General features: G+C 34.6%; 1 protein-coding gene across 1 annotated transcript in view; it reads left to right on the top strand.

The window, feature by feature from the left end:
- The first annotated feature begins 2,092 nt into the window (after nucleotides 1-2,092).
- The window catches only part of LOC110455688, a 75,261-nt gene continuing 52,955 nt past the window's right edge, over nucleotides 2,093-24,398 (top strand). The window contains exon 1 of the mRNA XM_021506365.1: nucleotides 2,093-2,444. Within this exon, the coding sequence (XP_021362040.1) occupies nucleotides 2,120-2,444 (325 nt within the window). The 5' untranslated portion in view covers nucleotides 2,093-2,119. The remainder of the gene's footprint in view (nucleotides 2,445-24,398) is intronic.

Here is a 24,398-nt window from a genome sequence, read left to right as displayed (position 1 = left end):
TATTTGATCATAAGGTATACTGGCGATGAATTTCAATTATTCTTCAATCAAGTGTTGAATAATTACTCTTCATTGATGTACAAAAAAGATGAAATCTTTTCATAACAGATACTTGAGTTACGCACATGCGTATGTATTAATGCCTTAATAATCTGACGGAGACAACACATCATTCAAAATTGATAAAAACGTCGACTGTTAATATCAGAAAAGACTGAGAACAATGGGTCAGGAGTAAGAAGAATACAATAGGTATGGCATAGTGATGTTTACACTCCGTTACACAGACGGATTACCCTAAGCCCGTGGCGAAGCAGGACAAGCGAGCGGCGTTAACCAGATCATTGCACATACCAACTTTGAAGTCATCAACCTTAAAATCAAATTTTGCCTAAACAATGATTTGGGTCTATTGATTAATTCAAAACCCCAATCTTTCCGCATTTTCCGGAAAGCGAGGATAGCCGATTCGTGCAAAATAGCAACGAATACGTATTCCTCGACTTTCGATCGATAGATACGAGATTAGTCTTTTTAAACGTAGAAGCCTGAACGCACGGAGGGTATAGGCAACAGAGAGAGCCTCACACGGCTTATTGACACTCCGGGCTCAGATACCTGCTGTCCGACTAGAAGTACGGGAGATAGCGGAGCATCCCTGTCTCAGGATCAGTCAACTATAAACCTCGGAAGGCAGCGCATGCGACACGCAATCAAATAAAATTTGATATATACCAATCATTGTGGCGCTAAATGAAAAAGGATAAGTAATCGGTGCAATGAGGAAGACGTGTTGCTGTTTTCAACATTAAGCCTTGTTTATTAAATATTGATGTTTGGATCAGCAGCTTCTATAAGACTTCGACGACAAACGGGGATTTTCTCAATCATACTGTCACTTCATACACGTGCGCGCTGCTGTGATGCGTAGAGCACAGCACCGTAGACGCTGATGGATTCTTGTATTTGGTTGGCCATAAACTATGGAATGCGATGTAATGAAGTCAGTTTTGAATTACCTGCGCACAATTATACAACGGGTTTATTGAGTTACAATACATCAAGTATATAAAGACATTCATATATTGAACAACTGATATAAAGGCAACCAGTGATTTTAATGAGGTTTTTCCACTAGGATATTAATGTTGGAAGTCGACTGTTCGGATTACACCATCGACACGATTGATTAAATACAAATACTGCCGTTAAATATTTCATGAGCGACGACGTGATTTGCGTGTGTAAAACAAAGCATTGGTGAATATCTCTTATATAAAAATATACGCACTACACATCATGTTATATATTTCAGTTTCGAGACTACCGTTTTAATATCGGAACATGAAATGATTGTTTCTCCGCTTTTCACCAATACCTGTAAATAAACTTTTCTTGGGAAAAACAGGAGAAAAAAAATAACTGAGGAAATAAAGGCCTTTCTGACACGTTCTGAATGTTGAGGACATGATAGAATACCGAGGAAAGGCATCTGTACCGTAACGTTAGCATCGCGGCTGGAACAGCATGGAAGGACGATTGATATGAGGAAAATACTCCCTTGGTGTGTGTTTCGGGAGAAGTTGGAAACATTTTGTGGCGATTACTACAACTTGCTCTCAATGCCACCAGCATTGACTCATAGTAATTTTCACACATTGCTACAGGAATTGTATAGACTTTGGCAGAGTTCGGTTTGATTAGAGATATCTGTTATAATTAAACATTTTAAGAAATAGGAAAGCAATCTTGGAATACAATGAGATGCGGCTGCGTGCGAGAGTCCGATTTGACAAGAAATTCTTGGTCAGTTGAATGGTGTCTTGTAATGATTCTGTGTACTTCAATTACAAACTATCCAGCCACACACGCTGCACAAATTGACATAGCGATCGTTTTCATCGATACGGAAGCAGATTTCACGGCAGGAAATGTACAAACGCTGGCGCAAACAACCAAAAATTTATTCTTGGACCCTACTTTTCTAGGCTCTACAATAGTCACCCATCTCTTCAGCTTCACAAATCAACTTGAAGTTGTAAACAAAGCGGAAGAAATATTTTCCAATATAGTTTATGACGTAATCATCGACTATACAACTGATAGGATTAGCTCATTAATGTATATGTACGCTGAATTATACCAGAAACCTTTAATATTTGCTAATAGTTTCTACAGTCGGTCGTGCGACACCTTTGTGTTATCAATGCACGGCAGTTACGCAACACTCGCGGACGGATTAGTGGAATATCTGAGACAATTTCAATGGGGAAATTTAGCATTTGTGACCACCGGTAGTCTGCAGTGGCGACATATGGCGTCTGGGGTCCAGGCCCAGTTACTTAAGCAAGGCTACACGATCAAACACTCAATTGAAATAAACGATTTCAATAATAGCACCACAGTCCTTGAACAACTACAGACCATCACCAGCACGGCCAAAGGTAAGTGGACGATTATACCCATATAAATACCTGTACCGTTATTACACATTAGAGATAAGTGGGATATTCATGTATCCCATCCCAGTTTGACAAGGTTGATATTCTACTCGACAGGATATGAAACAGTTCGTGCTGCCCCAACAAGATTGGCACTGTTGTCAACCGTCATGTAACATTGATTAGCTGGTCGGAAGGAAATAGGGCTAATGTCCTAATACTACACAAATGAACATAATGGCAGTCGTTATTTCTGATGACATTATCTTTCATTCAATATAGAAGGTATTTGACTTTGAATATGAAACTCACTTCACATGGTTACTGTTCTGAAACCAAATATTGACATATTAACAACAAAATATCTATTTTCGTTATATTAAAATTTATCGCACAATTTATCGAGTATGCAGTGTGGTAATTTACACTCATCTCAATGTCTGATTTAGTCCTACGACACCGTTATAATGGGGACAAAAATAGCATAAATATAATGAATGGGACGATATTAAGTTCACTGCTCCTTGTGGTATTAGTATGGAATTACCAATAATATTCAAAACCATGTTATAATAAGTGTCTAAACCATCTTATATGTGAGAAAGTTTTTAGCAAATTATTTACGGCAAGAATTGTACAAAGAACACAATTTGAATGAATGACATTTATTTTAAACATCAGCGATAAAAATAATTATACATTATGAATAAAAGCTGATTAGTGAACCGGACATGTGTTGGTTAACAAAAAAGTGTATACGCAATGTTGGACGCCAATAAATAAATACATGAATAAAAATTCGAAAGTGTTAACAACTGCAAACGTAAATCTATTGGAAGGAGAATGTAGTCTAGGATGTTGCTGAACGCCTTTAATGGTGTAGTTTGGAAATCGAGAATCGGTATAAACAGCAAAATAAATGTTTTTTACAAATCTGGTCGCTAATTCGATAGAATCTGTCCTTACGTAACAATGGTCTTGTTACCACATGGACTAGCGAAACATTTACGTCTTACCAATTGTTAGAACTGTGAACTTACCTTGTACCTTTTGTGTTTTTTTACTATAAAATTCTCTGTGTAGCCTTGAAATAAAAATATAGAAATCTCAAACTCATATCATGATTGCATATTATTACATATTGTCAGTAAATAAAGCCAGCAAAATCGTTAACGTTAAATGACACCTCAACGGTAAATAAACAACATTGATTATGAATTTTGTTTACATAAAAACCTCTTCGTTTCGTTTCGTTTCCCATAACACTAGTTTGTCCGGCAACGGATTCTCAACCATTCCGTCAAAGTAACAGCTATTTGTAAATGTAAATAATACAAACATTTTGAAAGAGTGTTGTTTATCTATCAGTAAGCATTTTCTAGTGTTTTGAGTGAAAAAATAATAATGATAAAACGTGTTTTTCTTCTTTATAAAAAATGGTCTTTGATTGCTATATTTAAATTTCGCATCAAAGTTATAATTGTAAAAATGTGTCTGTGAACAGACCACCATAAGGTTGTTTACGTCACGTATTCATTCTGTGATACACCTGTCGTTATCTTTCAATGTAACCAACGATGTCGTAAACTACCGCTGTGTGATAAAAACCACGAAAAACTGCCATTGTCAATGAACTTAATTAAAATATCCAACAGATGTAAATCGGAAGGTTTTCCTGTAAGTGAGACCAAACCAATGTTTGTCTCTGTTGGGGTTTTGTTTTTATTTATATGTATTTTTATTGTTACTCCAAAGAAAATACATGCTATATTGATTGCCTATACTATGCTGATAAAAGAAAGCGCCTTCATTCGATGTCTATCGAATTTCCAGGACACCACTGAGTGCTCGTATAAATGTGCAATTATCATGATGTTGCAGTTCTGGTTTCGTTTTCATGAAGCTATCATGACTTTTTATTTTCTTTAGACTTGATTAATTTACAAATTACTCTTGACGGTTGTCTTGCAAAGATAATTGAAGTAATGCAAAAATAAATCAATAATATCCAGTCGACTTGATGCTGAATAATTCACTTATTTTAACAAAAACTAAATTGCTGAACATTTCACAGGACATTCAATCAGTCACGTTTCGTTTACAATTCAATATTTGCTTACGTTGAACGCAGGATCTATTGTTACATTTTTATCGCACGCGTATTTCATCTTTGATACCCCTTCCCATTCCAATTCGACCATCAACGCATTCCGGTTCATAGCAAAAGTATGTATCTGTACGGAACTATTTTATAATAACAGAAAGAAAATGACAAACATATAAGATGGGAACAGAAAATGCTATGCAAAATATACTGTTTTAAAATCAAAAACGCTTCCTTAGTCAGCAATACATAGAACTTACCTATCACACTATTTACTTAACCCTTTTCAAATCTTTTATTGAATAGCGCCGCTAATATGTTCTCTGTTGCGATCCCAGACAGTTGATATGATCTCGAAAAGCCGTCAACATAAATGCAATTGCTAAGGTCGATAAATCGATCTGACGACTACAGTCAATGTTTGTTATCTCCCTTGATATAAGTCAAGTAAGTTTAGATGATATGAACAAAGGTCACACCAAAAGCAAATATAAAGACGGTTTATGTACTCTGTACATATAGTTTGGCCAATATGTGCCTGTGTTTTGTAAGGTGACCCTGTTTGCAGATAAAATCACTTTTTAATTTCTTGTGTATGCAATGCAATATTTGTGTCCGTCATGAAGCAAACGTAAGGTCTAACACCATGCCTTTGTTCTCTCTATATAACTCATTGGGGTTCTAGATTAAACTCTGCCAATTCGGACATTTCCATTGGATTGTTTTAACATTCCAACTGTATTCAGCATCCGGGGCTTCGTTTAACTACAAACTGGAAAGAGAGAAAATTTTATAAATGATTAGATTGGCAATTGAACTGTCGTCGTCGGGACGCAATGGAATTCAGATTATTTAAGTTCTGGAATGTCAATTCTGACTTTAATGTAATAAGGTTTCTGATTAAATAAAATGGAACTACGATACAGTCAATTAGTAATGTATTTCGCTATGTTTTAAAGTGAAAACAGTCACATCTAATAATAGATTATTAAATTAACTTTTGATAAGTAGAAACCATGCGATAGATCGAATGAAAGGTGTGTCCTTAACCGTTCATTACAAAGACAGGCGGGAACTGATGGAAACCCTGGGGAATTATACATTTATCAACATGGAGAAAGGGAAAAAATAAAATGTTAATGTGACAAGTATTCTGATTTACAAACCAAAGTATGCCTTGTCTTTTTACCTTTTTGCGGGTTGGTTTACGGTGCTTAATTTGTTTGAATTCTAAGGTTATTTAGCTTGAATCTGATGCCGACTTTATAGTGCTACCTTACTGAATACCATGCAGAAAGTATTCTTATTAGTCACATTACACTGACAATGAGTATAATATCTGTTGCGATTTCCGTTAAATGCTGCACGTTTAGCACGGAGTAAAAACCATCATTTTTAAGAAAACAGGTACGTCCTGGCTTGGGACGCATTCAAATACCTTCCTCATTTGTGGGAACATTAAACACGAAGTCTGTAAATGAGTTATTGTCAGGGAAGGGCCAAGGAAACAAAACAAAAGGAAAGAAGTAGAAAGAAAATACAGTATCCCAAATGTTTCAAGGGGTGCAACATATTTTGTTTGGTTGTTGGCGAGTTCCCTCATAGAAGACACAAACAAAATTTGCCAGTTCTTTTATTAGTTGCCTATTACATGTGCAACATCCCAACATTCGTTGGTGTTTTTCACAATAAAACATGACTTTCTGACAGTGACATACACGAGTTTTATTTGTTGTGAATGAAGTAAAACAACAATAAGAGATTTCAGACAAATTTAAAAGTATTTCATATTTCTCTTACATTATATCGATTAGTCAAAAGGTTGTTTTTTATCTTCTGTCGATGTTTTATCAGAACTCATTACATATATGGCATGATTTACATGCTTTGTCTAACAATCTCCAGGTACAATTTCCGAAAATGACAAACGTGTTGTTCATTCGTTAAATGTATGCCAGTTATTTCACATTTTTTATGTAGAAATAGCCTTCGCAAATTACTCGGCATTCATGCAAATATCTTAATGGCTTTCAATTAAGGAACGTTGTTGTTTTATATAAAGTATTCAGAAACGGTGTTTCTTTGTATTGTCTTCTGGATACCTAGCATACTTACAGTGTCTTCTCTTCCTGATATAACAGGAATGACTTCCATCGTCCCTTCCTACACATATTGTCTGTTGTTTCTACACAGGCACTTCCAGTCATTTTCATCTGAAATAAGATACCGTGGCCGGACTGAATGTCATGTTACCGTGTTCAGGTTTTGACATTTCAGTGAGATCGTACTTTAAAATAGTGGCTCCATTATATATGTATATACTTTTGTCCAGTTGTGAACGTAGAGGTGAAGGGAGACAAACCCCCAATACACTTGATCATGATATGAAGGATTTTTCATTGCAGTATTGCAGTGACGCGTACCGTTTTCCAGTATCATTTCGTAGTTATTACCCTTTTTATTTTTTTCATAAGACTAAGAAATACCGATGGACATATTCAACAATTTGTTTTGACATATCACATATTGTTTTCATCTAGGTTACACAGTTTTAATGTACGAGTCAGTTTACTGATAGAAGGATTACATCAATTACAGCATTATTTAGCATTCATAACACTGTCATGTCATGATCATTTTCTCCATATTCAATACCAAGTTTTAATAATTAAACTTGTTATAGCTACTATATATATTACAAATAAAGTCAATGGCTGCTTCTGTAACTCATCACAAATGTAGTGTAACTCGAGCATGTCATAATGTTTTCTATCTTGTTGTGTTCAAGAATAAACTCGTAGCCTGTAGAAGAAAGTATATCGGAAGGCGGCAAGAACAAATAGTATTTCTGTGTTATGAAAGCTTGATGTTGTCACCATCCTAGACAACATATACAATTCCTAGGCACTACGTTCATCAGCGAACTAGGCCAATGTCAGGCTAACATAGAACATTCTGGTAAAATATAGGATTTGTGGAATCACGTTACCAACTTATTACCGGATAACATCGTAAATCATCCCTATTTGATTTGTAGATGACATACTCCTGAATACGTCTTCGCTACTGCCTCTTTTGATATGCACGCAAGCACATTGCTATACGTATAAGCTGTATTGGTTCGGCCGTGTGGTGACTGTGTAGCGGTGTAGAGCATAAACACTACTGAAACAACATTGATGTGACTATCTCAAGATATCATCTGTCTGTCTGATTTGAGACGAACGACACCATTTTTTGTTCGTCAAATTGCCCTTATAAACCTTAATATAAAACGACACATATCTCACGAACCAAACATGAATGTGTGATGAAATATCTTATTTAGCCTCGTCTATATATAAAGACATATCGAAGAAACATTAATGAATACACACACATACAACACAAAGCTAAATATATAACAAATTTACATCGTAGTAACCTGAATACAAGAAGACATACACTGCACTAATCTAAACAGTCATACGAATATATAAACGTTATTGACCTGAATACATAAATACATGTACACATTGCTCAAAAGAAAATACATAAATTCACGAATTACTCTTCTATTAATGCATAAAGACACGTACATGTATCGCACCAACCTATAATTGCCCGATCTAATACATAAAGACAGTAAAGCATTGCAAACTTTGTCAAAAATCTTTATTAATACACTAAACATATGACCTTTTGAAAGCGTATAATGCATGGATGATCTGAAGCAAACATTTTATTACGTACAACTAATTTTTTCCTATATATGTTTGTAATTCACCTTTTTTTTGCTGTGAACTATAAATTTCATTTAGTGTATTAATGGTATATGAATATTCTAGAATGTTGTACGTGCTGTAGGAAATACTTACCCTTCTAAAACACGTGGCTTTTACTGTGGTTAATGGAGGCATGATGGCATTCCTTTTTGTTCTGATATCGCCTCCATTTTTTATTTTTATTTTTCCTTTTTTATTCTAGTCCCAATCTCATCCTTGTTCCTGTTGATGTTTTCGTCTTATACGTTAGATTATCTTTTGTTGTAAAGTCGAATTACGAACACATTTTTTGTATTTGGGAAGCTCAGCTTTTTCCTGTAAAATATGTTCTTGTTAATTTAAATAGAATCTTTTACCTGTAACTGAGCGAGATCGGGTTATCTCAGTCGAGGGTTAAGATTCTGAAACTAAATACCGACCGAGGTGTAAGCCGAGGTTGGGGTGTAACAGAATCTTAGCAAGAAACAGAGATATTCCGATCTCACTCAGTTACAGGTTATTGGTTTTTTTTTCTCGCACATTTTAGTTCGAAAAGAACTGTTCAAATTTGCTAAAAAATACAAGTATCTCGCCTTGGGCCTCAAATGGGAATCACCTCTTCACTACTATAGCTACATTTGAATTCTTCCGCTCAAAAACGTAGTCCGTCCTTACGTAGATTACAACGTATTTCACAGTGTAGATTACATTTTATCTATCTACAACATCAAAACTATACATAGAACAACAAAACAGAATATTTGTTATTAGAATTGTCAATTTCTCAAGCAGTTAACGCGCGGATGAATACATCGAAGTGTAAGTGCAAGACAGATCGGACGAGATAGAAAAATCTAGCATAGGGTATGACGTAGGATATCTCTGTCTGAGGTGCGAGAAATAAGTATATCGCATGTAGCAGGAGGGATATAACAAATCGAACCCAGGGTGGATGACTTTTTCCTCATTATACCCAACATTACGCGAAATAAAAAAAATAAAAATATGTGTATAGTGATCAATTCGATTCTCCACTATATACAATGTGACTATCCCAATTCAAACCTTCTCGTTAATTGCTATGGGTTACTAGTAACTAAAATAAGTCACAACGTGGTCTACTTCAGGTGTCCACAGCACATAGTAGTATATTACTGTGAGAACTACATTAACTGTACAACTAGCTGAGGTTGAATTCGAGACGAAGTAAATTCCTTTTGAATGTGTACAGATTATCGATACAGAACGATTATTGATTCAAAGGTGTATGCAGTATTCGTTAAATACACAGTAATTGCAGGTTTGGATGTCTTGATTTTCATATTTTCTCAAACAAGTATTGTTAACTGATTCATTCCAAATAGCTATACACGAGTGCGTTGTTTTGTGTTAATTTAGTGTCTGTAATGTGTACTTCGGTATTATATTCGAAGTATTGAACTAATATGTATGTGTTGGGGACTTTGATGTAATTCATTTACGTATGTTATACAATACAAATTGCATGATCGATCTACAGGTTTATACGGACGTAAGACTATTGAGCACCCTTCATGATTCGGTGTTTATTTTGCTTTCGTAAGCTTTGATTCCCTCTCTCGTCTTCTATATTTTTGATTCAGCATACTCAGATACCAATCTAACTGTTCTGTAGTCAGGGTAATTTGACTGGTTAGAATGTCATGTTACTGTGGCCTACAGACAGACACACATCATCGACCCCATATTGACTATAAACGAAAAACTCTGTTCAAAGCAGCACCTTGACCAATCAGCCAAGTAAAACCGTGTACAGTTGATTCATTACGATGTGAATAGGCTTAAACTCAGTGCCATCATTTGTAGTTTGCTTAAACCCGGAAACCATCATGATTTTAGGGGAGATACATTTGTTCTGTGGTAATTCATAGATTGAAATAACCATTCCTTAACGAGAATGCTTTGATTGACAGTCTTTGTTTGTACAGTAATAAGTAGATGGTTTGTCTTTTTTATTCATTTCTATGGAAACGTAATACATTTATCTGTTCTACATGGTAAAAAATACCTTATATGCATATAAAAACTGTCTAACCACTTAAAGTACCGATTAGTAAATGCACAGTGTCGTCAATAAAGACAGAACACAAACACATTTTTAATACAAAAGAATACCACGAAAGTGAAGCTTTTGAGTCACACAAAATATGTCGTTAAACAACTCAATTATTTCCAGCAAAGTATTGGCAATTTAACCAGGTGTAGGAAGTATTAGAGATTTCCCTCCCAAGATAATTTTATCAAAACTGTAGAAGTAATAGTGTTAACCTTGACTAAATTTGTTATATCTTATGTGAAGACAAAACTTAGTTAGTTACTGATGTGATTTCCGGGACTTCACAACATACATCACGACTGTTGTCACATGTGCGGCTGTGAGCTCTTAAATATCCTTAACATCAGCCTCAATTGCATTTTGTGTGTTGACGCTTTTGTCCCCAATACCTATTTTACATAGCACCTAGTTAAACGAGCGTCAACCGTAAGAGCACCTCGTAATCCATAATCACGACATTTTAAGCCTACTTCAACCATAGATGCCTGCGTATTTTCCATAGGCATTGATTCTCCGGTCCAAGTACAATTATTATAGTACGCCTCACAGGTCACGAGAGGCAAGTTACCGCGATCACTTAGACATTCCGCCGACCTCATCCAGAGAGCCTTAATCTTACCAGGTTGACGTAGACGTCTATTTCCTTCCTGTTTATAATTTATGTTGTGGAGAAAAAAAGGAACTGGGCTCCAAATAATAGAGAAGAACGCGATCAAGGGTCATCGGTCTGGACAACTGGTCAGAGGGGTCAGCCAACCAGTGATAATTAGATTGGTCTGTGTTTGTCTAGACGCAGAAATGCGATAGCATCTGAAAATGTTCAAACAAACTTGTAATCAGTGGGAGACAAACACGAGAACCGTGCTAATATGATACATAGTCATGTGTCTTTATGATATTAAACAAAAGTACATTATAGTCAAAATGTCTCTCAAATATTTGATATTAAACAGTCCAAATATGGGGTACAGTATAAATTTTAGAGAAAAAATATATAAAAGTTCCTAGCTTGATTTACCAACCTTTTGAAATTGTCTTTTATGTTATAATTTTATCATATAAAGGCTTTTTGGGGGATTTCATTTGGGGAATTTTAGCTGATGGCAAGACCTCAATCGATTGAGGAGCAAGAAATGATAATCAGTATAATCTAACTATTTTTTCTGCTGGTCGTAACACATTCTTTTTCTCAATAGGCATTTAGGATTAGGTCAGTGGTTTTAAGACTGGATGTAGACCATTTGACAATCGGCTCCTCCAAATACTGAGCCAGATAAATGAACGGGAATGTTGAAGAACACGTTATATTTGCTGCTTTATACATTGTATTGTAATTTTGATGTATATATATTTGTCCTTAGCATACGATAACACCATTTATACATTTATATGTAAAATATATTTTTTAATTGATGAATAATAATTAAAAATTAATTATTTAAGTTACATATATCAGTTAAGAACGGAAAACGACCCTATTGGAAAGAAGACTCGATACTTCCATGAGTCATCCTTTGCAAGACGTTTAAAGACATTTGAGTAAGTTTTATTTTAATCAAAATAAGTGATGTTATTTTCAATATCCAATTTGTATTTTAGGTTCGGGAATTGTTATGATAAAATACGTAACTAGGAAAATTCTTATTTATGTGATGGCATTGTATTGCATGTACATTGTATGACACTTACTCAAATCAAATCAAATCAAACGTTAATAACAGTCAAAGAGATTCTTTCAAATTATAGTTTGCCAACAGGTTATTGTATTTACACGTGAATGTAGATATACATCTGTAATGAGTCTTAAGGTGGCTAGATAACTTTAAAGCCAGTTAAACAGTAAATATTTATTATCCTTGCCTTTCTCCATCGACGTGTTTTATTAGTAGACATAAGGTGTTTCTATTCGTCATATTTCTTGTGGTAAATTATGAAAATCAATTGGAACGTATCTTACATAATTGAAACACTGTTACATGTAGTAAATTGCCAGCACACTGTATCCCTATCTGAGGTTTCGTGCTGTGAATACAGTTCAGTGGTTTGCAGCATTGTGTTACTAATTCACCCGAAGAAACACTACTAATCCTCTATAGAAAACTAGCAATATTAATGAATTGGGATTTAAACATATGTAGTTTCATTTCAATATGTTGTTTACTTTTTCAATTTCCTTTGCAATAAACATCTAATATTTAATTGGGGGAAAAAAGGAAAAAATTGAGGTAAGAATCATGTTAACGAATGTTTTAATGTCATCGTGAGCACATTATAAATATGCCAATAATATGATACCTTAATTTAAACATTGAGTCGCCAAAACACATTTGGAGATCGTCTTTTTACGAGCGCAACCGTTGCCATGACACTGAGCCAACGAAACAAAAGCATTTTGGTTTTCTTCTTGGTGTCTGCTCAGTTATTACGTTTTTCTTTCCATAATTCATTTCAATTTTGAATGTTTCCGTATGTGAACACCTTATTCATTTTTAATTAATATATTTTACCTTCAAACGCAAGTCGTGTGGGGAGTCAGAAAGAATATCGTTATAGAAGTCAACTTTACTTCCCAGTTCTAAAAAGAGCGAGAGAAAAAGACGCAGCAGTCAACAATGTCCAAACGACAAACATAATCGCCACAATATGTCTTCTGGGAGGAAAAAAAATGACCTCTTACTGTTGGCATTTGGTCCCCAGCGTCGCCTGAAATTCCAATACATTTCAAGCGTAATACACATATCAAGCGCAAACTGTCGGCGCTATACACAGCGTGAACGCTATCAAACGATTCCAGGACAACTCTATTCGCTTTCACACTGAAGTCCCAACTAGTCGATAAGGGCAATTTGACACCCTATGTAAATGTACATTTTACTTTGTTGTTATATCTTTGTTATACGATCACTGCGATTTGTCCCGTCTAACACCTCAGCGTGACTATAAGCGTGGGAGACCGATTACACGATACCGTCGGGATGCAATGTGTCTAAAAGCTTTCGGCGACCGTATATGTAATGTTTCGGATCGTAAAAAAAAACTTACATTATTTTGTAATTATCCTCTTTATAGACAGGGCATGCATTGCACGCTTGTCTTAGCCTATTTATACTTTTTCGTTAAAACTGTTGGTAAAATACGAAATCATAGCAGTTGCGTTTGAAGCAATATATTACAAGTGTATATTAACCTATACAAATAGTATGAAACATATCAGTTGCATTATCATATATAATTGTGTATGTGTTTAAAAAAACGCACCTAATAGACAGTTTGTTATTAATATTGTTTTTATAGCTTAACCAAAACCAAAAATAATTGGTACTTCAACCATATTTTACTTACCTGTAACCATAATTGATCCATTGTACAGATCACTATACGAGTAATATATGTACATTGTGTATGTAATTAAGGTAAAATAATGAAAGGAAAGTGCTATTCAGAATGTAACCCTTATTGCAACGTCATAATTGACTCGTGAACATCTCAACATCGTCATCAAAAATGGTCATTCTCTTGACTTTTAAAAATCGATTCGAAAGTGTTGTATTGGCCTTTCTGCAGTTTTGAAATTCCAAGCCTAAAAACAAAAAAGCATGGCTAATGTCCTACAGTCCTGACTAAATTCGCATTGTGGGCGTAGGCAGAACGCACACCATGTTACGAACCGCCAATTTGTATCAGAATATGATAAATTCCAATGAAGCCCGTAAGTGTTCCTTCCTAATATCTATATGTTTCAATAATAAATTGATAACAAGAGTGTGCCTGATTGAAGAAACTATCACAATTAACTCGTACAAATTATAGCGCTGCCCTTGAGCATGTTTATTATACATCCGCATGATAGTAGGGACCCTCAATACGTCCTACTGTGACAAACACGACGAAAGTCACGCTTTCGCAGTGGTTAGGCCAAAGGCAACACATGTTTCCTTAAGACGTGATTATTTTAAACAATTGGTTTCCCGGTGAGATGACACCAACTCCGAACATTCGATATACGTGATAAACAACAATACAATATGTTTTGGTAATAAATGTGTATTTTTTTCCTCACCAGCATTCCCAGCGGCGTGTAGTTGATACAATGCGGCAGATTAGTACGTACAAACAGAACTAACAGATTATGTGTAATTATCTGTCGTTCTGAACGAACACTTCCATGCTTTACCAATTGACGTGTATACATGATATCTTCACTTATTGATAGCTTACATATTCAATATACATTGCTGATAGTTGCAACCTTTTGGTGAAATAACACTACTATGTTGTATATCAGAAGACGATCGTCACATGGGTAAAAGTGCCTAACTTAGTCTTACGCTTTCTCAAAAAGTCCTAAATAATTCCAGATTACATTTATTTTTATAATCATTTCAGCTGGGGTAATTATGGACCTATGAGAAAATGTTTACCTGGGCGTGATACAATAATGTACTATACTGATAAAGACTTATATATGTATTACCGGACACTGTGCATTGATGTAAATTGATATTAAATAGTAATAGTAAAAATATACATTTGTTTTATAATGCTGACTTTAAAAAAAATGAACGTTTTAAATATTGCTATGAATCGATATTTGACATTGATATGGCATAATAAAGCACCAAATAAACCTAAGATTTATATTTAACTGACTAGAGTAGAATTTACAAACAAATTCGGGTTGTTTATATTCTCCATATTTTAGGTTAATCACCTGATCTTATGTTTCCCATTGTCTGGCTCATGTATTCCCAGTCATATTTATTTTTCATATTCTGTTCAGCTATTATTTAAATTAAGTAGTATAAACTAAACTATACTCTACGGTTTTTGTCCTTTGGGAACATAACACGCTTCGCGTGATCAAGTGGTCACTTTCCCGTCCATTCTCCCTCATAGAAGGACAGTTAATGAGTACTGTTCCTAATATAAGATGAATTATATATACTTGTTTATATACACCGAATAAATAAATGAGTATGTAGACAAGGGAACCGAAATGTAAAAAAAGCTTTTAGAGACAAGTATATAATATATATAAAAATAAACCATAGGAACGAGCCTGTAGGATTGTGTTCCAAAAATGTATCTAGACCCCTTAAGTACAATCACAAACGTGTCAAATAAACCGAATTGTCCATAAACGTGTTGTCTTAGAGTAGGTTTATTGAGCAGTTAATGCATTAGGGTAAAGGTCCATGGTTCTGGTTTTGTCAAAAATGAGTAAGCATTGTATGCCCTAAAAGTAAAAATTGTTTGAAATTCCTTTTCCATCATAAAATGCTATAATGGTTCAAGGAAAGAAATTTCGTTTTTCTTGTTTTAACAGTATTAACACAAATTTGTTTTGTTTAACCCTGAAATAAGTTAACCAGCAAATATAGGTTTGCATACATTTTTATGTTTGCACAGCATCGAACTGACTAGTTGGGTTTTAAGGTAGAGTGGGTGATGAAATGTTTGCATCTGTGTCGTGGAGAAATGTGGCACATGTTTATGTGTTTCCGCTTTCACACGTATGTTAGCCATATCGTCAATTTAGCCCATTAAGGGGATAGATAGCCGGAATCAACGATACTCTAAATCAGGTCGATTATTTGCCAAAGTCGATTAAGCGTGATTTAGATGGAAGGCGAAGCATAATGAGAATGTTATCTTTCTGTGAATCCCGATCAGGTCCGGGCTGCCCAGCTTCCACAAGGCTAATTATCTCAACACGTAGTCACATAAACACAAACCTGTATGTTACAAACGGATTTATTAGGTCTTCCACGTGCAGTCAGCAAACAAATCGGACGTATCAGGAAGCACCTTTTCCAAGCTCTATAAGCTTGAATGATACCTAAAGTCGAATTTGAATTTTTCACATTTATAGAATTATGAATATTTTGTGTGTGCATCATCTAAGAAAAGCATTCAAATCAAGGTACAGGCCTACTTTGTTTGGAGGTCAATGTATATGAATGTATATAAAAAACGTTAATGTGTGAGGAAGCTGATGAAGCTTTGTATAAGGAGATACCTGGTCAATATACGTGAACATCAAAGCAAGCTGTATAACGGCAACCAAAGTCATGTTATGTCCAAACCGAAAAGTCCTTATACAGCTCCAGGGTAATAGTAAACTTTACTTAGACATATAAACACCATCTAGTGTGTCCATTGATGTATAAAATAAACGACATTGAGCAGAACATACAATGTATGGGTAAGACGTATCATCAGGTTAATGTTAGCCATTTGCAACACATTTGTTCCCACAAAATATTGATATGTATCATTTATTTAAGTAAAACAGTTCAATAGCAGTATTTCCACACAAGAAACAAATGAACGTTAGTTTTTGTTTTTTTATTCATTTCTTATTTTTCAAAAATGGTGAATTCAAATTTGGCTTTAAAACTTAAAAAGTTTCTGCTTTCAAATCCATGTTCGTTATTTAGAGACACCTAATTAAAATGTGTACTTTTCTGACAACCGCATCGTTTTGCACTATCCAAACACATTATTGTCTATCTTAACATTTAAAACAAAAGAAAGAATAGGACAGGGATAACCAACCAGATACTTTCAGCGCAGCTATATGTTTATTGATCCATATTTATTAGATACAAAATTTATTTTTGTCATTCGCATTGATAATTCTCACTACCGTATCTCACATATTCGTTAAATTTTGCAACAATCAGAAAGAAAGTAACGCGTGTTTCATTAATAAAACATAATTATGTATCATGTATTTTTACGACGTTTACTTTAAGCGTCAGGAATATTTGAAATTATTTAATCGGGAAGACTTTCATTAAAATAGAAAAGCATGTATTCCTCATCGTAAATACACGTGAACGAAATATTGACATAACTCCGATAAAGGACGTCCGCATGAAATGAAGGCATCCTGAAATGTTATCTAGAACTAATTCTTATTTGTTTCGTCGATTATAGATAGAAAAGTTCGAATGTGAATAATGAAAATAAAAAGTGAAAATGAATTAGTAAAATTTGACGTCACAAAATAAAATATCTTTATTCTTTTAATTTATTAATGAATGTTTTTCGAAAAGGTAACGATTGTTTTGTTTAACAGAATATTTCATATTGATGTGAAAAGACAATTTTTGTTTTTACACAGCAGAAAAGTAAATGTTTGTGACATCTCACATAAAGTATCATCATGTGAACGTTTGAAAAGATTGACAATAACACAGAATTATTTTACATGTAACAGTTTAATGTTATTCCTCAATAGGGTGCATGGGTGCGTTTTACTGGAGCAATTAAGGTATAGTGATAAAAATAAATATTATTACAATTAAAACTATGACGCCTGACTCTGTTTATTATATCGCGAATGATTAATTAAAATATTCGGTGGTTTTTTCTGGACAGGTGTCATATGTAAGTTTCCGTAAAGTGTCTATTCCGAATTTAACTATCAAACGATCGTTTGTTATATCATTTTTTTTAATGTAAACCTTAATTATGTCAAGTCACTGTAGCATTGTTTGTTGTGCATTATCTATAACTAAATGATGAGACCTACTGTTGTCTTTTTTCCCCATTCTGCGACAGGACCTGACATCGCAGGTTTCGTCGATGAAGCAGAAGAAGGTTATCCTTCCGGAAAACCTGGTCTTAAACTCTTTGTACTTTGTCAAGGGAACATATGTTAGACTTTCCTTTGTTCACATGGTGACCTAGTTTTTTGGATTGTTAGTTCAAACTATTGTTGAAATTCACGCAGCCAATATAAATTGATCACGTGTATCGTTTACAAATACAAACGAATATGTTTACAACAAGGAAGGCAGGTGTGAATTATTCTTATAAACATTATACCTTATGGTTTCCTGTTGTATATACCATATTGAACACGAGTATGGGTGAATACCAGTATTTTCCGGATGCCCTTATTAACCCATTATTTTCCATCAATGAGTCTGGAAGTTGTCCTGAAAATTTTAAATAACTGTGTGTTAAACATGATGTATGTATATCGCAGGTTACGTGAACTATACTTGCAATTGACTTCTTAGCTTCGATATATTTAACTGGAACAGATCAAATTGTATAGATTTCATCCGCATGTAAAGCCATTAGTCATTAACGACTTCAAATAAAGTTCGGTGTGACTTTAGTATAAAGGGTGCCGCTGTTTGAATACCAACGAAGGACAATAGAAACGCTAATTATGGAATGGGATAAAGGGTGTGTAGAAGAGATAACCAGGAGTATCAACCTCTCTCCTCCAGGGAATAACGTTCACCTACATATATAGAATTTTTAAATAATCGTATTACTGAAGGATATTAAGATATTTCTACCACTAACACAACATCACCATTGGTTGGCAGTGCATGTCCCCAGGGGTTCTATAAATATTATAGTAGATCTATCAGACAAGACTTTTCACTCTTTATACACTTTAATGTCTAACTTTTATTATAAATAGAACTCCTCATCGACCTCCATTTCACTATTCTTTGACTTTTCCATATTTGTATTAACTTTCCATTTCTCATTTTGAAACTTGGAGATCTTTGACTCCAGCCTTACCTTGCGATAATCAAAATCTGGACGTTAGAAGCTGAATATTTATGTATCTTACTAAATGTGAATTACATTCCATTTAAAAAAAACTTAGTACACCAACATAATATAATTTCTGGATTATGATTAAAGATTTGTTAAACAACATGGGGGACATTTTTGTTATTTACATACCAATTGGATCGCAAATAGTTTACGTATGAATATCTTTCTTACAAACACTTAATCATTAGATAAGTAATAGATTTCATACAAATTCTTATATACCAAGGGCTAAGTCAAATATTCCATACAAATAACTTACATACAAATATATTTCATGCAAAAAGTTTACAAGATATATTTATATATGTTAAACTGCTTATAAGTTATATATACGCTAATTATCGTATGTCAAATACAAAAAAATACCTTTCATTCCGCCTACTTACATATTATGGTCATTTACTTGAAGTATTAATGTTTTTTATTTGTGTACCGTCATGTTAACGATATCGACGTAAAATCATCACCACAATCGTAGTCATCTGAGAGTCGATTTAAGGCAACTTCAATTTGGTAGGTTCATTTATACAGTGAACATGCTGTGTAAATGTACATTGATGATACTCAAGGTAATCCAAATACTGCAAATTAAAACAATTAAGGAAATTAAAATAAATGGTTGTAATTGAACACACATATAAGGTAACGTCGATTTAATCTTATTGTACGACTGAATAACCAACAATAACATGATATTTACAGCAATAACGACATTGGATGTCTCGATAAACAAACTAAATTGCGTTGGAGCTTGTAAGTTTGTCGCGTTGAAAATCTGAATACTATCAAGAAAATCAATACCTACAAATTTAAGACATAAACATTCTGAATAACATCGTGGATATCAATAAAAATTGAATTACAGAACAGTTTGAAAAATCGTTAGATTTACAAGCAAAAATACAGCATGGCTTAAACACACAAGGCTGAACTTTACTACAACGTAAATATACAAGGACAACTAACGCCATATCGTCAACACTCATGTACAAAACTCAGAGGTGACACAGTAAGACAGTAGGGACTATACGGACACATCATAAACAGACAGCCATAGAAACTCATATAGATACATATGTGTATAATAACGACAAATGTTGCCAAGCGCCCGAAGCTAGTATGTCCCTTTACAATAAAACACCGCCCTAATAGTCTAAAAATTCGTTATGCTATAAATCTCCATCACGATCATCCGATCACGACTGAAGCAAGTTTTTTTTGATAAATATACATCAAGAACAACAAAGAATAAACTCGGATTTGTGTTGCTGTATCGACTTTGAGACCAGATCACCCACCTTATGCTGTTGCTTTAGCAAATATTTGAAACAATGTGATATTTAGATTAACTGATGTGTCACATTATTGGCGTTAAGGTACATTGCGCTCGATACCAGATGTAGACGTTATTGTATGAACGCATCACTCGACCGTGCAGTTATGAATGACTTGTTCTTGCGAGGGTTCAACTCGCTTTGAGAGTAACCTGTGTTAGGCATATTAAACGATCTCTTAAAATAAGCTGAACTAATTTTGTTTAATTTGGTTGGTCAACTATAGGTAAAACCATCTTTTTGAACTTTATTTGGACTACTTTGTATATTGTTTTTATTTTGTTTACCTTTTTTGCCACTGAGCAGTCTTAAATTAGGAAAATTACCATATGTTGCAGTAAAATGCTTTAATTGGCATCAACACACTAAACTGGTGCATCCATGCTTCGTATTTCTAGTAATTATTTTCTTTTGCATTTGTCTTTATATATAAGTCAAATGGTCGCTATAGAAACGTGAAGCTATTTCAATATGTATTTGGTCAAACACTGCTATACGCATATCGCTAGGCTATTTAGCATCATTGCCTGCAATGACAGATGGTTCACCTCGATAATCACAGGCTGATCTAGGGGTGTAGTCCGGCATCAATTTCCTTAATCAGTTCCGGTGACAGAAACACTACAACAAACATGGAAAGTATCGGTCATTCCACACGAGATTTTCTTCCCAATGGCAAAAATGCGCCTCCTTTGACCGGACACTGACAGCGGGTCAATATTTCTTATTGACACGTCTTACAATTAAGCCACAAATATGTAGTTTGACCGAAACCTCAGGATGGTTAAGTTGTATATGGTTAAGCGTCATATCAACTATTTAGGTCACTTTACGACATGCCTTCATAAGTGTAATGCAAACGAGTACTGTGCAATGGAGGCAGAATGATGAAATGTTACCTCGCTGTAGTAGCGCGGAACTGATGAAGACTTTAGAGAACTGCCTTACTGAAATATCATTCCAAAGGTACAAAGCATAGTATTTAATCAAGACACACTGTTCTGAGAATAGGTGAACCGGATATTGCAGTTTCCTTTATTTTTGGAACGTTTAGCAAGAAAAAATAACTAGCAATTTACGAATGAGGGTTTGTCCCGTCGAAACATTCGAAAATTTAATTTAAAATTGCATTTTAAGTGAATATATGAGAAAACCATTTTATTTGATTCTTTAAGAAAGTCTTTGATAATGCATGTGCTACTTTATGTTAAAAATGCAGCAGTATTTGAAGACCAATCATTTAATGACTTAAAATTCAAATCTCGAATGGTTACCGCTAAACGTTTGACACCAGAAATGATTATATATGAAATACACACTTGTTCTTTCAAAAGCAGCTAATCCATCATGTGGGAAAACAGTTTTACTACATGTTCAGGTATAGTTCCTGTCGTCAAGGGCGGATGCTAACTATACCAAATAGAACAAGGGTAGTGATCCAATAGCTATCCTAGAAATTATCATGTGATGTACTAACTATATGTATAACCCCACTGCCTAGTATAACTATGTATATGTATAGCTCCACTGCCTAGTATAACTATATAGGTATAGCCCCCCTGCCTAGTATAACTATATAGGTATAGCCCCACTGCCTAGTATAACTACATGTATATAGGTATAGCCCCACTGCCTAGTATAACTACATGTATATAGGTATAGCCCCACTGCCAAGCATAACTATATAGGTATAGCCCCTCTAGTATAACTATAATATATACAAATTGTAGCCCCAATATTGACTTGGTATTCTTGCGACATCACCCCGTACACAGAGTACGATACATACTCTCTATAGTGACAATGAAATATCTCGAGTATCGATCCACTTCCGATCACACAATTACATCTACGTTCACCTCACGTTTAACATTAAGCATCTCAAAAAAATTCAACAACTAAAACCTTTTAGTTCTTAAGCAATTATGTAAACAAAGCCATACTTCCGGTGTTCAAAGAAAGTTCAACCTACGGCGTTAAACCCATGTCCGGCAAGTCAGAGACATAAAAAGCTTTATTACGGTAAAACCAGGAATATCACTGCATTGACTGTATGAACGACTACCTGAGTCAGTCCCAGCCTTCCAGTAGGTCGTACAAGCGTTTATCAGAGGACTGGTATATAAAAAGATAGGACCCCAAAAGGAACAATCCTCTTTTATAACAGTTGCCTCCAATTTAAACTACTGCTCAACAACTTTCCTTAAGAACTCAACGAATTTCATTTTCACTGGTAATCGCCAAAAAACCCTGAAATGTTCTTTGTACTTTCTACGATCTCCATTATCTAATTCAAGCTTTTAATGAAATAACTTGCGATCTTCCTATTACCGTAATCGTTTTATTGGCAAAGCTAAAACCATTAGACAACACCATGTTAACAGGAAAAAATGTCCTATTAAGAAACAGTGCAATGGCTAATCTGAATACGCCCACGGGATTTAGCACAGCTAGCACAAACTACAGAGACGAGTGAACTTACTGAACTTTAAAGATTTTTTTCTAGATGAACAAGCGATCTCTTGGGGATTTTTGTCGTGATATTCCAGACTGTTGCAATAAATAAACCTTTGCATGTGATTTGGGCAAGGGGGTAGGGGGGAGGAAGTCGGTGGCCAAGTGGTTAAGGCGTTTGTCGTTTGATATTCTGCTACTATTGGGTCGCGGGTTCGAGACCTACGTTGGGCAGTCGGCAGTTTCTGGCCGTAGGGTCGGTGGTTTTTTTCCGGGAACTCAAGCTTTCCTCCACTTCAAAACACGGCACGTCCTTAAATGACCATAGTTGTTAATAGGACATAAAGCACAAACAAATAAGCAAACAAGCTGTGAAACGTTGTATATAACAATTTGGCGCGGTACATTATTTGTATGTTTGAGTATCTCTTGAATCCCTACACGCGTATTTTGGCAGTAAACGTTGTGATTTTTATGAATACTGTAATCAATAGGCATAGTTAGCCAGGCTGTACTTCACAATAAGCTCGATATAAATTCAAAATATATTTATGTTTAACGAATCATAAGAGTTGTTTTATATCTAAAAATATAAAAACTCCATTAATCAACTTTAATATCTTTAATTCATACCATAAATAGACGTTAAGCTAACTGTACTTTTAACATCCGGGTATTCACACAACATAGTCAAAAAGTCAGCAATAAAACGTCATGGAATATCGTCACTCAGCGTGTTGTTGTGACTCGTGTCTACCTCAGCGTCCGCGTGATGCGTCATCGAGCGTCAAAGAGCCTCCAGACAGCGTCACATAAGACAAAGTCAAATCAATACCTACTCACCTTGACATCAGTCTGTAGAGGCCTTTCAAATCTACGAAAACAATCTCATTTTGAGAATTTGTTTTCTACTGGTTGTGCATTGTTTAAAATGATCATTTGTTTTGCAACAATACTTTAGCATGTATTCACAAGACCTGGACCAGGAAATATCATAAGGGCGTTGACCTCACAGCAAGCACACCCTAATACATTATACACTTATTGCCCTGGTGTGAGGGAGACCTGAAGAGTAACAGAACAGCGTGTTCTTTCAATATTAAAGTATTCCAAAGCAATCCAGGCATTAATCCAATTTTTTTTAAATTAATGAGTCACATGCGTTCATTTTTCTGTACTTCAGGAAAGCGGCTACATATTTCACTACTGTGAAGTTTTTCAAGAGAGATAACTCTTACATGCAATTACTATGTGTTTATGGTTTTATTATAAAATGTCAATTTTTAATCGTTTATAGATAATTAATTTTACACAATTTCAGTATTTATGAAATTGATATACATTAATGCAATACTAATCTATGTCAGTATCATTTTTATTGACATTATTTTGCAAAACATTGCTTGGGTTTTATTTTCAAAATTTACTCATTTTTACATAAATTTCCATTTAAAATCCTTACAATTCTGACAACCTATATTTTGTTTGTGTTCTTTACTTCAAAGCAATATAACTACAAAATTCTACTGAGAAATGGCGACACAATCCTATGACCTTAAGGAATATATAAAGATGAAGGAAACAATAAATAGTATATAAGTAAAATATGTTTATGACACTTCAATGTTTGCAATA

This window comes from Mizuhopecten yessoensis, unplaced genomic scaffold, assembly GCF_002113885.1.
Source record: "Mizuhopecten yessoensis strain PY_sf001 unplaced genomic scaffold, ASM211388v2 scaffold29, whole genome shotgun sequence".
Lineage (NCBI taxonomy): Eukaryota > Metazoa > Mollusca > Bivalvia > Pectinida > Pectinidae > Mizuhopecten > Mizuhopecten yessoensis.
The sequence above is the reverse complement of the archived record's forward strand: the minus strand, read 5'-3'. Positions and strand labels throughout refer to the sequence as shown.